Source organism: Falco peregrinus, chromosome 5 (assembly GCF_023634155.1).
Source record: "Falco peregrinus isolate bFalPer1 chromosome 5, bFalPer1.pri, whole genome shotgun sequence".
NCBI classification, from domain to species: Eukaryota; Metazoa; Chordata; class Aves; order Falconiformes; family Falconidae; genus Falco; species Falco peregrinus.
In genome coordinates this window covers 47,035,671-47,052,920 of record NC_073725.1, presented here as the reverse complement: position 1 = coordinate 47,052,920, position 17,250 = coordinate 47,035,671, and the positions used below count along the sequence as shown (strand labels likewise).

The 17,250-nt window shown below is 36.7% G+C and overlaps 1 protein-coding gene across 1 annotated transcript in view; it reads left to right on the top strand.

Annotated features, from left to right (window-relative positions):
• The window catches only part of ODAD2 (outer dynein arm docking complex subunit 2), an 87,288-nt gene that overhangs the window by 9,465 nt on the left and 60,573 nt on the right, over nucleotides 1-17,250 (top strand). Inside the window, exons 9-10 of the mRNA XM_055805570.1 lie at nucleotides 1,619-1,756; nucleotides 1,956-2,100. Coding sequence (XP_055661545.1) covers nucleotides 1,619-1,756; nucleotides 1,956-2,100 — 283 coding nt within the window. The remainder of the gene's footprint in view (nucleotides 1-1,618; nucleotides 1,757-1,955; nucleotides 2,101-17,250) is intronic.

The window sequence follows — 17,250 nt, the reverse complement described above, 5'->3', positions numbered from 1 at the left end:
TAAACTGTGCTAATGATTGGATTGCATGTTATAGATTTGCATTATTATCTTGTTAGGAGCAATAAAGCAAGGTGTACTACATGTTAATTTCTAAGAAGAAAGTATGGACTACCAAAGAGATTTCTCAGTCTTCTTCTGTCACGCAACAATTTTGATGATGCTACATCATTTCCACAGCAAGGCATGGAAATACCCTGCAACAATCTGCATTATTGGTTCTCCAGGACTGTGATATTATCATATTTTTGGTGTAAAATGCTCTTTAAAGTAAGACAGAGCAGACAGTCTAATCTAAACCACACTTACTGAGAGAGGCGAAAGAGAATCCAGCATGGAAAATCAGGATGACTCTTACTTATACTACGAATTTTTAATGATCTCCTATTATATGAGCCACTCTTCTAGCTCTGCTTAGCAACAGTCTTCACTAATTAGATTATCTCAAAGTTTGGACACCCAGAAATAGAGTATACATAGATTGGATTTTGTTGGATTTGTCATGCTTCCTGATTCTGCGTTAATAGAGGAAGAAGTATCTGAAAGAAAGGTTTTGATTGCCATCCTACAAAAAAAAGTATCTTCTCAAGTCTGCCAGTATGACATGTTGCAAGAAACATTTTCAGGGATTTTTGGATGTGACCTGCAGTCATTAGGTAAAAAAAAATATGACTTTCCAGGGACAAGAGCTTAATGTTTTTCCACAGTCATTGTTGGAGTCTAGATGTAGTGAAATTGGCTGTAATCATGAGTAGTATTCTCTTTTATTGTCATGACTGTGGTAGTATGACCAGTCCAGGCTCAAAAGTACATTTTGTTTTCACAGCATTGTAAACTTGGGACAAAAAAGCACCAGAGATTGTGCCCAGCTAAGCCTAGGAGTCTTCTTGGAATATGAGGAAAGCAAGTTGTGTTGTTGTTGTAGTCAGTGTGAGCAAAGCTGTGGAACAGCTCAGTGTATGTAAGAACTGAATAGACTAGAAGTCTCTGGAAAAAAGATGACTGAGGGACAATAAGACATCCAAAAACTGGAGATAGTCACTGTCCATTTTAATACAAGAATAAAGGGCATCAAAGGAAAATGAGTCAGTGAGACCAGTTCAAAACAAAGGGTACAACACTGCTAAACTCTCAAATTCTTTGTCACAGTATGGTAGAGGCCATTTGTTTTTGTGAGTTCAAGAAGCATCCAGACATATTCATGGAAGAAAAATCCATCCAAAACTGTTAATGCAAGAACATTCAAGTTCACTGAATCACAATTTGCTGAAGAATATTCTGGAAAAAAATAATTTCCGTGTTCTTCCATTGTTCTTCTACCGTTACCTAGATAGCTCCTAGATAGATCCTAGTTAGAGGCGGTATCCTAGAATAAATGGACCTGTGGCCTGTCTGCATATACTCGTTCTTTGTTCTTGTGTCACATACAGCTCAACATAATATAATTTTTATAATATCCTACTATTTTATTAAAGCAAAATTAGTTAAGACACAGCATCCTTTAATTTTAATTAAGTTTATTGTGTAGATTCATAAACTCATATGCACTGATACAATATGTGTCTAACCATAGCTTTTTGGTTCTATGTACATATACATATATTTATTTTTCTTTTAATAAACCCAAATATTTTAGTGACAAGGCCACCAAAAAAGACATTGAAGAAGAAGGCAGAAGTAGTACTGTGTCTCTGAAAACCAAAAAGAAAGCCAGTGGCATTTCTTCTGGATCCGTTAAAATACAACCAGCTTCAAGATGGTATGGGATACTTATTTTTCTTCCTTCAATTGTTTTATTTTGATTTTCTATACCTACAGTAATTACTTAGTATCTGGTAATGTCAATTATATTTTTCTAATTCTGTTATTTAGCAGTGTTGTCATACCTGTTTAAAATATGCATGTTCATATTAGTTTATAGCTGTTTAAAATGGGTGACGCTGTTTATTTATTTTTAGTAAAACATCAGGGAGGTTTGAAGACATTAGTGAAAGTTCCTCAGAGCCTGAGGAAGATGAAGAACAGCCTGTACGTCATCAGGAACGAAGCACTGATTTGCCATCAGAATACTGGGGAATTCAGAAACTTGCAAAGTATTTAAAGGTAAATAAGAAGCTTTGATAATTTTTATATAAAAGCTACTCATTACCTTCTGCATCTGAGGACACCAAACCAGCTCCTCATCCTTTCCACCTTCCATATATTTTTGAATAGCCCTTCCATGTAGTATGTTCAAAAGCTGAAACTGGGACTTTCCTTTCCTATCATGCACGCGTTTCTCCTGCATGTTTTTTTATCTGCTATTTTTGGCTTATATAAACCCTTAGATTAAACCATCTGTTCAGTGTTATTTAAAACTTAAGATGGTATAATTTCTTTATTAATTATTGGGTTTCTGTTTTGCTTTTTGGGTGAAACTTTCCAAGATAATTCTTTATGTGGATAATAACTTTCAAGAGTTTTTATTAAAACTGAATACTTGCCTAAAGTCTTTCATCAGCTATGATTAATGCATGGCTGAAGTAATTCTAACGTGTTCTTGTGTCTGGATAGATGCTGTTAGTGGACAAGAAAATGTATGCTAAACAGACATCCTTTAAAACAAAAAAAAATGTTTTTTTTCACGCACTTGTTGAAAATCTTTTGGAACCTATTAATATAGATATTTAGAACTCTGTGTATGTCTGAAACACATAAAACCCCCAACAACCCTCTACTATTCTGGAAAACTCTAAAACTAATTATACTTTTCCCTCAGGAGAAATTCCTTTACAAGTTTGTGCTGGAATTTATGTACTCTAAGTTGCTAATAAAAGTGCTGGTTTATTTGTTTTTTTGAGTACAGCTACAGAGTATACACATCCGACTGATAAAATGATGGTGCTGGCATTTGGTACAGCAGAAATACTTGTGAAGAATAAGCAAAGCTTTGGCTCCTTCCAGCCCTTTAGCCGCTGTAGAAGAGTAACTCAGTCTTTTGAACAGTTTTCAGTGCACTCACACTGTTTGTTCTCTGTTCATGTATGTGGGACCTATGCTAGTGGTTGCAGCCAGACACAGGAAAGCATGGATAATACAAGTCTCTTTACAATTCTTTGTGCCTTATCTTCTCTAGGTTGAACCTCTATATTATTCTCATTTTGACTATGCTAAAAGAACCCTTTGCAAGTGTAATCTGGCCTATAATTCAGCATGTAACTTGCTCAGCTATCTACTCATGCTGAACACACAATATATACATTTTGCATGATAGTTATTTCTATTTGCATGGAATTACAGTTCGAGGTGATGTTTTCAAATCTTCCAGTCTACTAATAGCTTGCTTTTGCCTGTCTGAGAGACCACCTCTGTACTTCTCTGAGAGCTCAGAGAAATAAACATGCGACTTTAGTAAAGACCCAAGGTCCTCCTGGAGAGGATACTTGAAATTCATTACTATTGATGAACTTCCAGAAATCTTTTCATTGGCCCATTTATGCACCACCCTCTTTACCAACAAGGCTCTTCTGGTTAAGTAATTCTCAAACTCCCTTTCCTTTCTAAATCCTTCATTTAGACGTTTAGGTTTTAGTATTGGACTTGATTCAGTACCAAAACATACCTACACTTGCATGAACCCCTTCTGAATAAAGAGTGAGGGTGGCAAATAGGAAAATATTTTTTCATGCTACTCTGTTTTAGAAATGAGTATATTTTGTTCCAGCTGTCAACAAGCAAGAATACTTAATGGCTTAGAACTAGAAAAAGGAAGGGGAGCATTTCTGATCAAATTGTGGGTACTGTTAAGAAGCGTATGTAATACAAAACTTCGTGATAGCAAAAGGTTCTGTTATGAAAACTCAGATGTTCACTTATTCAAGTATTCATGCACACCTGAGTCTTACAATAGTTCTTTAAATTAGATATAAATTTAAAAAGTACTTGAAGATATACTTAGAATAGTTCTCTGTTGATTCTTAGCTATGTAAAGCAAGAAATCCCTAGCGTCAGATAAAGCTGAAAAGAGATGCCTCAGTGCCATACCACAGACAGTGGTTGAAATGTTTTATTGATGGAGTGCTGCTTTAGCTTGCACATGGAATTCATTTTAATTCAAGTATAAATACTGCACTTCTGGCCAGACTTAGGAGATTTTTTGGCATTCTTGTTGTTCATGTAGGCAAGTGTTCATGACACATACAACGTAAGAGAAAATAAATTTATGACTATGATATTTTAGTATCTACAAGCGTATTTCTATAGAAGCACAAATTTCAGAGGGTTTGTGTGTCTTCAAAGGGTGTAAACATTGTTTTCACATCTTAAAATATTAATAAAATGCCTTAAATAATAGATGTTTGAGATCCCGAGTTAGAAAATACGATAATTTGTAGGTGCAACCATTTTTTGAATGTCTGCTGAAATATTAATCACAATTCAACAACACTATTAAAGATGAATTTGCAAACACAAAAAACTTCCATAAAACCTGAAAGGTGATAGTTTTTATCCCAATGTTAGATTGTTATTAAAACTTAAAAAGACATTTGCTTCCTGTATAGAGCAAACATGCTAGGTCCTGTGAATTGTGCCTGTAGGCTACGTGTTTGTATACCTTTTCATGGAGAGAAAATTCCAGGGCAGGGGAAATTCCCTTCTGACTTTTTGCCCTTCTCCATTGCCCCTCCTTTCTGGGAAAAAGCAGCCATATTGGAATTGCTCCACTGGGAAGCAGCTGCTTCTGTGGTCTGGCTCTTTGTCCTACCTTCAAGCTTCCCAGGGCTGTGAAACAGAAGATAGAGCATGTGTGCTTTTGCCATGTCTCCCCATCAACTTAAGAATGGGCAGTGACAATAGATGAGTGAGCTTGGTGATGGCATTGTGTTAGGCATCTTTTGGGGGCTAGATAGATAGAATTAGAATGAAGTGTTCTGTTGATGTTTGTAACAGTGAGATTTTCTCAAAAAAGCCTGTTTCAGATTTCACATAATTTATTAAAGTAGTGCTTCTGAAGTATTAGATTTCCAGGGGAAGGGCTACAGTTTACATGTGAAAAATTTTAGGAATAGGGTGAAGGGGTCACATTTTGCAATGATCCTTTTACTAGAAATGGGGGACATCAGGTAGAAATGCAGAATCTTTGTGGCAGAACTGGGGCTGTTCGCTTGGGAAAAAAAAAAGAGGAAAAAAATGGTGAGAGCTGGGCACAATGCTTTGTGCTGCGGGCTGTTGAGCACTGTTTATTGCCCGTTTTAAGATAAAATTGAGATGTTGAGAGGTGAATTGGGGCTGATGACTGATCCTGGAATAGCTCCAATCTCCAGAATAAGTCTTTTAATTCCTTAAGCCCTGGTGCTGCTTGGTTTTGGTTCCCTGTAAGGGTGTGATTTATATGTACACCTATGCCAGGGTGAGCTCTGGATAGAGTTATGCAGGACCATGCCAGTTACAGTATTCTTCCTTCAGTTTTCTACCTGGAAAGTCATTCTACTTTTGGCTATATTTCAGGGCTACATTAGTGAAACCAGTCAAGTCTCACACTTCATGTAAAATATCCCCTACTTTCATATCTGTTTTGAATTACTCCAGTTTGAACGACCTCATTCCCAGAACAGCATTATATTTCTTTTCTCCTTTGGAATCATAGGTGGACAAACATGCTGTCTTTCCCCAGCTGTTTTTATGTCTTGTGCCAGGTCCAGGAGTCAGGGAAAGGCTGTGGTACTGCTCAGGAGCTAGGGAGTATGTGCCCTGAGTATGGCCTTCAACTCCAGCTGCCAGGTGCCCGTGTACCCTGGTGCTGCATAGCAGTGGATGGCTGGGAAGGGAGGCCATCTGTCACGTGTCTTAGTGAAATCTCATTCACTGGACAAGGAGAAGGTTGAAAGAACTGCAGGATACATGGAGTGTATTCAGGTCTGCTCCACAGCTGCATTTTGGCAGGACCTTTGGAAGACTGCTGCGTTCAAGCAACATTTCTGTAGCTGGCAGGGGGGCCCTCTGTATTTGGCTTACATTACATAAAAGTGGCAAACAGACTAGGGAGGCAGGTATGTAGAAGAATATTTCTTCTGGTCTTTGCATCTTTCCTTTTCTTCCTTTCCAGCTCCCTCTAAAAGTCCTCACTTATTTCTAGGCAATTAGGTCAAGGAAATGAAAGTCTTAAGAGATCAAAGCTATGGGTGTAGTTCCTACAGTGCATGTGTTGCAGTGAGTATTGGCTGGGCAAGACCTAATGCCCATCACTTCTGCTTCCCATTTGCAGTGCAAACAGAGCTGAACCAGGAGGATGTAGTGTTGTTGCTGCACCACAGGCAGAGTTTATTTCCTCTTCTCAGGAAGCTCAAATTTATCAGTCAGGGAGATGCAACCGTGTATTGCCTTGCAGGAAAGAATAGTGGATCCCCAGCTGAGCTCTTTGCAAATGGAAAGCACTAGCATTCATGAGGAAGAAGGGCACAGCTTAGAAATGCAGAAAGTCAAATACACAGTGAAATGATGGAGGGAGACTGCCAGGAGCTATGATGCAGGATCTCAAGTGAGATGTTCATGTAGATATTGTTCATAAACAGTATGGGATAGTTTTATTCCCTAGGAAAAGACAGGGAGACATCTGAAGGCTGGAACTCAGGGGCTTGGGGCAAACCAGGGTACAGGAAATCCATGTATGCATAAAGGGCAGGAATGTCCAAACCATTACAGAAACAGGGAACCTATTGCAGAACGTTTGAGGACCAAATTTAAAATGACAGGGGTGTGTGTGTGTGGTTGTGGACTTCTTTTGCACTCTATATACAAGGTTTGCAACATGACATTTCTCTACTTGGAGGGGAAGAAGTAGGAAGTCAGCAACTGCTTGCACACCTTACCTACTATGCATTAATATAAAGTAATGCACAGTTTATCTCTGAGATGAGACTTGCCATATCTGAGGTCTCAGATTTTAGATATCTGAAAAATAGATACCTTCCTCATAAAATTTAGTGATAGAAAACATCCAGCTTTTCAAAATAAATTATTACTTTCTTTTGGAAACAAAAATTGTGTAGCCATCTCAGCTCTCCTGTGGTTTAACAGGTGGTGTACACAGCAACTCTTTTTATATGAACCAATTATAAATTTATGGCACTTGCAAAGACATTGATATGGCTTGTAGATTTTTCTCAAAATTTGTATGAAATAGAGGATAGATGCAGTGTTTTTTAACTGCGTAATAGCAAATTATAGCTTTCTTAAGTTATAGTGGTGTTGGAAATGTTCCAGATTATTGAGATAGTGCTCATTATAGAAATGTAAATCAGCTTAATAAACTGTGCATAGATTAAGAAATTAATTATATTTGGGGATTAGCATAAAAGTAATCCTGTTTTATTCTAAAATGCAGAACCTCAAAAGAGAAATGGACATATTAGACTAAGGAATAAAATGGTCTTCAAATACTAATTTATTTAAAGTGAAACTATACAAGAAGTAATTTTAAACTTTGTAAGACAAGAGAAAATTGTATCAGTGTTACAGTGTACCCACTAAAGTACCAATCATTTGTTTAATTGTATTTTAACACTGCTCAAAAGTTTTGTGGTGGTCATAGAAAAAGTCTAAAATCTATGGTATTTATGGATATTCCTGAACAATAAACTGCACAGAAAACTGCAGATGCAAATTCTGAGAAACTAACTCTGTTTCTTGACTCTGCTTCCATTTCCCCAGGAAGAGTTACTGGTGGGTGGAACTTTAAAACCATAATCAAATACTTAGATAATTAACATGGAAGTTACAAATCTGATCAGATACATAACCAAATTTAAAATTATATTCTGTGCAAAGTTATCGAAGAAATTTATCTGTAATCTCAAAATCTGCCCCTAGACGTGGAAGAGATGGAAATATTAGAATTTTATAGCAGGAACAAAAATATCTAATCTGTGTAGGAAATATATTGCACATTATTTTTTTCTACAATCTGTAAGTAAGAGTTAACTTTTTGTACTGTCACATTAGCAAGGCTTGCATGAGATTTTGGCTATTAAATACAAAATAAGTGTATATAAGTGCATATAAAATATTTTCATGTATAATATAATTTTGCCACTGTGTAGTGCATTTTTCACAACTGACCAACTTTGCAGATGATTTACCTGACCTTATTAGTAGAGTGCCTAACAGTAAATCTTTCCTTTTCCCTTCTGGAAGTATATTATGGCGTAATATGAAGGAGGTTATTCAACTGAACTGAAAGATCAAGATGAAAAATAAATTTTGCTGTAGTTTGACTAAATGATAGAGTGCTATTTTTTAGAAAATACCAAATGTATGAGACATAATCATGTGCCACCTGCTAGTGTTTCTAGGCACATGTTTGGCTAACCTGTCAGCCTTGGCAAACCTGTCAGCCTTCATATCACTCTCTTCTCCACTGTTCATGAACATTTCTTGTTTCCATCTTCCAGTACTAGCCAAGATATTTTTTTTATTTCAGTAAAGAATATGATTACTAAAAAAAAAAGGCAATAAAAATATGGGAAAACTGTGTTTTATAGTTAAGATAATGTATTTGTTAACAACCTAGCCAGTGCTGCTGATGAAGAAGAAATCTTTTTATGATAAATTTACTGGGTAGGAAATATTGGCAAATAGTGAACTCTGGAATTATTATTATAATTGGCAACTCTGAAGCACTTGCATAGCTCTCTCCTCAAAATACTGTACAAACAATAATTCCTCATCACAAGAGACATATAAAATTCATAACAGCCAGTTGATTCTTGACCACTAACACCAACTCTGATGAATTTCTGTGTAGTGGAGGTTTCATTAATGTTCTGAGGGTCATCCATTCCTAAGAGTTTCATAGGTGATGAGGTGAAAGACAAGACAGAAATTTAAAAAAAAGGCAGAAAAAAGTAGGAATTCAACAAAAAAAACTGATAAAGAAGAGCTGGTATGTCAGTAATTAAGGGCTGAAGAAAAGATTGTAAAATAACTTATGTTTGATGCTTCTCTTTCTACAGGATTTTATTCTATTGTAAAAGCAGGTAATTAAATTGAGCTACTGTTTTGACACTGTAACTACTGTACCTCTCAAATAATTGTGAATTGCCACAGCTGTCTCAATCTGACTTAAGGCTTTACAATCATGAAGTAGATAATCAAATTGTTGGCTTTCCTGAAGAATTAGAACATGATTGTGTCTGAAAGCTACCAAGTTTTAAGAAGTGAGAACAGCATTCTTCATTGGTTTTAAGTGTTCCACATTGGATGTAAACTTAATTTAATCATAGTTTACTCAACACGCAGTTATTTCAGAAGCATGTCTGTGCTTCAGCCATGTCTTCATCTATATTTGTTTTTCATATGCTTTCGCTAAGCTCGGTGTTTAAGTTTGTTTTGTTTCTCCAGAAAACATTTGTCTCTTAATTTCTCATAAAATATTGGTATAATTTTGCTTTTCTTGCAAAATCTTTTTGGCTGGTTTCAAACGACAATGCCTTTTCTGTCTGCTCAGTGCTTGTGAAGCTTCAACAGTGTGCTAGCTCTGCGATACAGAGGCACAGGTCCTTCCTGGTTGAACCTTACTCAGTTTTCTCCACAGATTCATTTCCACTGGTTTCCCAAATGAGTTGGATCCATTAAAATAAAATAGCTGTAATAACATTAAGGCTTTTATTCTGTTTGTGAGCCAAGTGTTAGGCAAAATCAAAATTGCTTAGGCAGGCCTGACAGAGTCACACAAAGTCAGTAGTGCACCTGTATTATGGGCAGCATATGGCACATCTCCAAGTCTGCAGTCAGGATTTACAAGTATCAATGTTAAATTAAAAAACAGTAGTGCTATTTGTAGACTTTTTTTCTTTGTTTAGTTTAGTTAATCCTGGGCCCTTTTCTCTTTCTCATTCAGTCCTCATTTTCTGCTAAATTCTGCATGTTCTTTCAAAAAATATATACTTTTATTTTCCTCTGATGAAGTGGCCAAAGACAGAGAGAGGCTGTATCGTTGTTCTAGTGCCAAGACATAGAAGTTAATACCTAAACTGGGATTCATCTCACCTAGTTCTAGATGTAAACAGAGAGGTGTTTGTAGATGATCTGGGCATTCAAGTCTACCTTTACGATAAGTGGAAAAAATAAACGCTACCTTCATGATAAGTGGAAAAAAATAGGCACTTTAAGGATATGATTCATCTGGTATTTTAAGCATCTAATTCAGAGTGAGATGGATCACGTTTTCAGCATCATTGTTGACTTGTTCTCAATTAACAGGAATGTAGGATGGCTATAGATGACTCGGTCTTAATTATCAAGGATGTAGGATGGCTGTAGATGAGTGAATTTAGACAGATGACTCTCCCATAGTCTTGTGCATTTGAAGTCATTGGTGAGTGTAATGTGATCTTTTGAAGGCCTACTCTTATTGCAGATTCTTTATGTATTTGGAAATAAGGTTTTATGTGCTTTCTGGCCTTTTTCTTTGGAGTACTTTGTAAAGATCAGTCTTTTTTGTAACAGCCTTAGAAACTAATTGGCAGACCTCAGTTAATGGGAGAATTAATTGATTGGCATCTGCTAGGTACCTATGCTCTACCTTTGGCCTAGCCAGCTTGGTGAGTGTGCTTGAGCTTTGTTTACATAGACAATATGTGTGCGATCAGGATCCTATACGTTTATCTTGCTTCTAGTTCTTTAGGCAGATTTCAGTAGACCAGACTTACTGGCCATGCAGAGCTCTTTACTTTCTTATCACCATATGCTGCACTGTATTTGGAGCTGCAAAGTATCCTCACATTTTTAGGTGTTATTCTGACACTATGTTTGTGAACAAAGAGAGAGGCTGTCGGGTTTCTGGCAGAAAAGCAGGAGTAGATAAATACCTGAAAGGAATTTGCAAGGATTAGCTAACCAAAAGAACAGCAGCATGTGGCAGTTTTGTGCTACCTGACTGAGATTGATGTCGTCTGGCAATCAGAAAAGCAAAGTAAAAAATCCAGTAATTTCCACACAGATACAAAAGACCTTATCTGCCTTCTGGTCACTAAAACATACGTATTCCTTTCTTCGAGGAATCATATGAACCTAAGTTACACACTGTTCTGAGAAACAGCATTTTTGTTCTCTTTATCCAAGAATCACCTTTAAGGTTGTATCTTGACCTTCTGAGTTACTTTTGCCTACATTAGCCCAGCTAGCTCTTCTTACCTATCTGTACTGTCACATAATACATCCGAGAGCTTGTTTGCTTGTTCTTCCTGCAAAACAAATTTAGCAATATTTAGTACTTTTGCTGAAAGAACATTTTTTGTTCAGTTGGTATCTTTTAGGAGGGAGACTGCATAGGCAGCATAAAGGGCATCTATATGGGATGTGAGGGGAGCATTGCTCAAGGACACCATGAGCCCCAAATGTTCACTGCTCATGTCAGAGACATTTTGAAGGTGGTTGAAGGATTACTGTGGGGTAAGTTTTGTCTCCAGGGCTTGTGATATGTAGCATCACATACAACTTCAGCCAGAGACTGAAGGCAGAAAGGGAGGAGAGAACACTAATAAAGACTAACATCAGGTGGAAGCCTATGTAAAAAAATGTTTGCAGGTAACTGCACTCAGATATGTAAATGTAAGGAGATAGCCCATTTGTAACAGGACAGCACAGGACTGCAGCAGTTTTAGAGTGAACAAAGTTAGTCCTGAATGCCATGCTCTGATTTCATTGAACTTGATAAAAGTGCTTTTTTCCAGCCTTGCAGAGGTTTTAAAGTCTTCACCAGCTTTGTTGAGGACACAGTATCCAGATACTTGTATAAAATCGGTCATCTCATGGTGAAACGCCTGACCATAACTCTATTCAGTCTGCAAGAGCTGGAGGCATTGTATTGTTTGTATAGGCACTATAGACTCATGACAGTATAGGGTATTCAGACATGCCAATAGCACAGGTATCTTACCAGCACTGATGTCCTCTATGCCTGATGAAGTCCTGGGTGTGGTGCACACACTCAGTGTGTCCTGTCTTAGTGTCCCATGATGATCCTCCAGGCTCTGAGTTACTACAGAGAGGCTAGTCTTTTTGTATACATAGTTACTATTCCTTTAGAGCAGGCAGCAAGTCTTCTTTAACCTCAGAATTTAAGATGTTTTGTCAAGCTGAGTGGCATTGGCCATTTCTGATGCTGGTCAGGCAGGCCGAGTATGATGACGTTGCACGCTACTATTACAGTTACTGTGGCAGTGGAGTTCCCACCCCAAAACGATCGTTACTTGGTGGTAGAAGTTAGCATGACTATTGCTAGAGGAAGTTTCTGACCTTTTGGCCACAGATGTAGGCATGCAGAAAGCTTTGCATTTCAAGACCAGAGAGCACTGAATGAAAATACTCTCCTACTGTGTGGGACTTACCAAGTGTGTTAAGTCTCTGTCCTCCAAAGCAACCTCTTCTGAAAGTGAGGAGAGGGAACAACAGTGACAATTTCAGTATGTCATGATCCAAACAAACAAGTGAGCAATCTTCCTTCAGCTAAGGCTGAAGAAATGTACAGCCTGTCCTTTTCAAGAACATGGCCCTGTCATCAAGGGTGCTGAGGTAAATTCCTTCTTCAGGGAACCCGTCTGTTTTGGTGATAGTGGCAGCTGAAATCAGTGTACTGCTGGAGAGGTAAGATGGTGCCATGGAGGGTGGCTTCTCTTTAGCAGGGAATGCTGGAAGGTCACGGTTTGTGCATTAAGTAAAGCATTTTGCAGATGCTAAAAGGGCCTGTCATGGCGGGCAGAGGAAGTCTGGGATAGTTGCTGAAGCTGAGTTCATTCATGCTGGAGTGTCATTGGGAGACTGCGATGTGAGTTGAAGACAATCTAAGACTTGCTCTTTAAATACAGCTACTTCAAGGCACTTTGCCAAATGAGCTGATGTCTGAACTCCAGCACAGCTACCAAAGGTACTACAGGTGGCCTGTGGTAACTAAAACCAAAGCCAGAGCTAAAACTCAGAACGACCTCAGTGCTCACACATTCTCTTGAATGGTAATGTTTTGCAGTAACAGTAGTTTCTAATGGATCAAATAGATTAAATCTCAAATTAACATCTGTTGCAGTGATCTGATCTAGAAATCACAGTGGGATCGTGAGTTTATCGTGCATATTACAATCTTTATTTTTCTCTCCAGATTTATCTAAGGTTGAAAAGATTGTGGTTCATTGTCTTTACAAAATTGTCCAGATGCAAACAGGGAACAAACAGACTCCTAAACTGAAAATTTCACAAATAATAAGAAGATAAACTTGCACTGTTAAATATTTGTACTACCTTGGCTGGGTTTTCTGTGGCTTTTTGGGTCAGCATTTCACTTCTTTCGAGGTTTGAGGTTTGTGAAGTTAGGGGGAAGAATATGTCTGTGCATGAACTACATTGACTCTTACCTCCTTGCTAGTAGAGTCCAATTACCATGAATCGGAAAAGGAAAACTAACAGAACTGATACATGTCTTGGGAAAGTTTTCAAGAGAGAATCAACAGTGCCTAACAAAACCTTCTGGATCACTCAGAAAATAATAGACTTATTCTTTTGTTTAGAAACTAATTTATTTTCAATTTCATAAAATATGGTGACAATTTAAACTCTGTGTCAGGGTCATAACATATATGTCACTTCTGCCGTTGTGAAGGGTCAGGGTCAAGGTATTAATCTGCAAGTAAAGCTATGCACCTTCTGTATATGGTATTAGTCCAATGTGAACATTTTGGATCTTGTGATGCCTGTGATTTTCCATTGGTTTTACTTGTATTAATCTGTATGGTTTACATACTGCTAGGCTGTAGCCAAAGAACACCAGAAGATTCAGGAAATGGGGCAGGGAGTTATTCCATAACTCAGTTGTACTTGTCCATAATTCATCTCTTAACAAGTTGCAGCTTGTATGTTTTATAAACTAAAATGAAAAATTTCAACTCGTATTTAAACCAAAACTCAGAGTGTTTAGAGGTTTACTAGCATAGAAAAATTGCCTTGCTGAAGATATTATACTGCAATAGTTAGTCTTTCATTAAGTTTTATCAAAATTTATTTAAATTCTGAAGTATTCCAGCAGAATATTACAAAATGGCCCGTGATCTGAGAGAGTTAAATAAAACAGAAAATCAAAAGTCACAAAGGTGTAAATTAAGAATTCTGCCTTTTTATACTTTACCACTTGGTTTGGCTTTTTTGTTTTATAAAAATAGCAATACTTTAATAATATTTTGGGCTGGGACTTAAATAGGGTTTTTTTCTAGGAGTTTTTGCATTCCATTAATGAATTTTAATGAAATAATTTCTGGTATAACAATAAAGGTTTCTATAATTTGACATACTTTCTTTTGCATATCACATAAAACTGTTTTGTTCATTCAGTATTTTCTAAAAATACATTGGCTTGGTATGTATGGCCTTAATTTGGTCAAGTATGTTGTGATTGCCATTCAGATTATGTATACTCATAATCAAAAGTAAGGTATTACTGTACATAAGAAGTACAAAATTGCTCACAAGCAGCAACTTTCTTTTCTGTTATTCAGTCATAGGCTTACTACCATAGACATGCACATTAAGTTATCTATCCAGGACTTGCTTAATACAGTAAATAAAATGAACTTTTACTATGGCAAAATAAATTTCAGCCATAGGTCTAAAAAGAAAAAAAATTATCATTGACATTGCCATGCAGAGTAAAACAATATTTCATTTTCTGGATACATTCAGTTATATTCACTCTAAATACAAATACAAATTAAATAAATTAATTTAAAAAACTCTAAATAGGTACCATATTTATAGAGATGTTTGTGAGCCAAAAGCTGTATAATTTTCATTTTGTTTAGTCTTGATTTCTCTTAGGAAACTTAAATGCACTGTAACTTTATTAATAAAGTTTTATCTTTTTCTATGCATGTGCATGCATTTTACTACAAATTGGGCAACGTTTGGAATAATCTTCTTTACAGTCTTGTTAGTACTTTTATTACTTCTACTCCAATAATGCCTTTGCGTTTCAGTTGAAAGTGGGGAACAAAGATACTGGGAAAAGGCATGTGGCCAACAGCAGGCAGGAATTTCGTCAAAGGACTCAAGGACCGCTGGTATCCTGAGTCCAGCTATGGTGCCTATCCCATAAAACCATCCTTTCTCTAGTGTTAATTGTGACAGGTGTCTGATACAGGTCTTTGCTGTAGGAAGGTCAGTCAAAGTGGCATAATTATGCCATATATGATGTCAGAGCATTCAAGCAAAAGGAACAGGGTAATGCATACCATAAAGTGGACTGTACCAAGTTAGATATTCCATAGGTCTCCTGTATAGCTCCAGTACAGTCTCAGTTGTCTGATAAATTAATGTTTCCACCTTCTGACAGATCATCTGCAAAAATTTTAATGGTGTTTATCCTTTCCAGAGATGAGTCCAGAGGAAATGTTGTGTCTTTTTTTCCTAGCCTACTCAACTGACGTCATAGTTTCAAAATTTAAAGCATTGTATTGACTAGGAAGGGTTTTATTTAGGAGGAGACATGGGATATTGAAATCTTAAGCCTGTATATTTTATTATCTGTTACCTGTACCTATGATCTTATTTATCTATTATGGATCATTCCTTCTTTTTTTTTTTTTTAATTTTAAATTTAAATTTAAATTTTTTTTAAAAAAAGAAGGAAATATCTAATCAAAACCATTTCATATTTACAAAATTTCATGGTAACAAAAGTTCACAATACCCAAATAACAGATAACAGAGCTAGAGCAGAATGCAGGAAGTTATTTACCCTATCTGCCTTTCTCCAAAATAGCATTGTAACTTTTCTTTCCTGTGATGGAGATTTAATAACTGCTGTAAGCTGTGTATTCCAAAATTCAGATATTCTTACCATTAAAAAAATGTTTCTAATACCTAGAACCCCATTATTTCCTGTCTTACTCACAATGGACCTGGAGAACAGATGATTGTCTCTGTAGCTGTTCTTTAAACCACCTTCTTAGTCTCTTCATCTTTGGAGTAAACACCTCCAGTTCCTTCCTTTTACCATGTAGATTATACTTTTGAGATATTTTGCTGTCCTCTGGTCTTCAAGTTGGTCAGTGTCTTTTTTGAAGTATGATACTTAAATTGAACTTAGTACTTAATGTGTTTTTTTCAGTACCAACTGAAGAAGGATGATTTCTTGCATCTTACAGGTAACAAATCTGGTTATAAACCTCTCTGTAAAGTTTGCTTTTTTGTCTGACAACACTATGATACTGATAGGTAATACGTATGTTGTGTTCCATTGTTAACACCAGGTCAGATTTTTTTCTGCAAATCTGCCAACTAAGCATGGTCTTTGGCATCAGCCAATGCTCTCAGCACCATAGAGCAGATTCCATTAAGCTCAGCTAGTATGAAAACAGCTAAGTTATCTAAGTACTTATTGACTAGTTATGTCCTTAGCATAAGCAGAGTGTTGACTATGTCATCATTGACATTAAGTATATGTTACTAGTACATGGTAAAGACTAATGCAAAAAAAAAGGCTCATTAGCACTTTTGGCTTTCTTGGTTTCATTTGTTGAAAGCTTGCCATCGACTAACAGTTTTTTCTGCTTGATTATTATGGAAGTATCAAATAAAATGTTTGGTTTAACTTGTATGTCCCTTGGTAGTTACATTTTGGGTTTGGTCCTTCTGTGGTTCTTTTTTTTTTTCATTCTTAGTAGTTATTTGGTATTGTCCTCACTCTTTGTATGCTCCCTAAGTGTTAGCCAACTGAAGAGCTCATGATTTTGCCTGATTAATCTCTTTCTATACTTCCTGTTCTTCATCCTCAGTGAGATTTTTGCTTTTGTACCTGATAAATATTTTTTTAAAGGCACCGATGACTCTTCTGAGCTTTATCTTTCCTTCTTTCCCATTATATCATACCTTCTGGTTTCCTGAATTTACAAAACAACAATGGATGAATTTCTGGCCTCCTGCTAGCTTTGATTTAATTGCTATTTGATACACTGCCGTTTAAAGTCATTGGTGTATCTGTGCAATGACCTGGGCAACTGACCTTCAAGCTGTTGTGACTTATGTTGGGAATCAAGGTGGTTTCAGCTGCTTTAGGAGGTAGTGGTTGCAAAATAAGCACAAAGCCATCTTTGCCAGTTCTTTTCACTGTAAAATTCATTTAAGAAACTTACAGAGAAAAAAAGGAAATGCTTAAGAATATTAAAATATGTCCCTATAGCTAATTTTGGTTTTTTCTTCCCACTGGAACTCTCTTGTGGCCTAGGAAGCCCT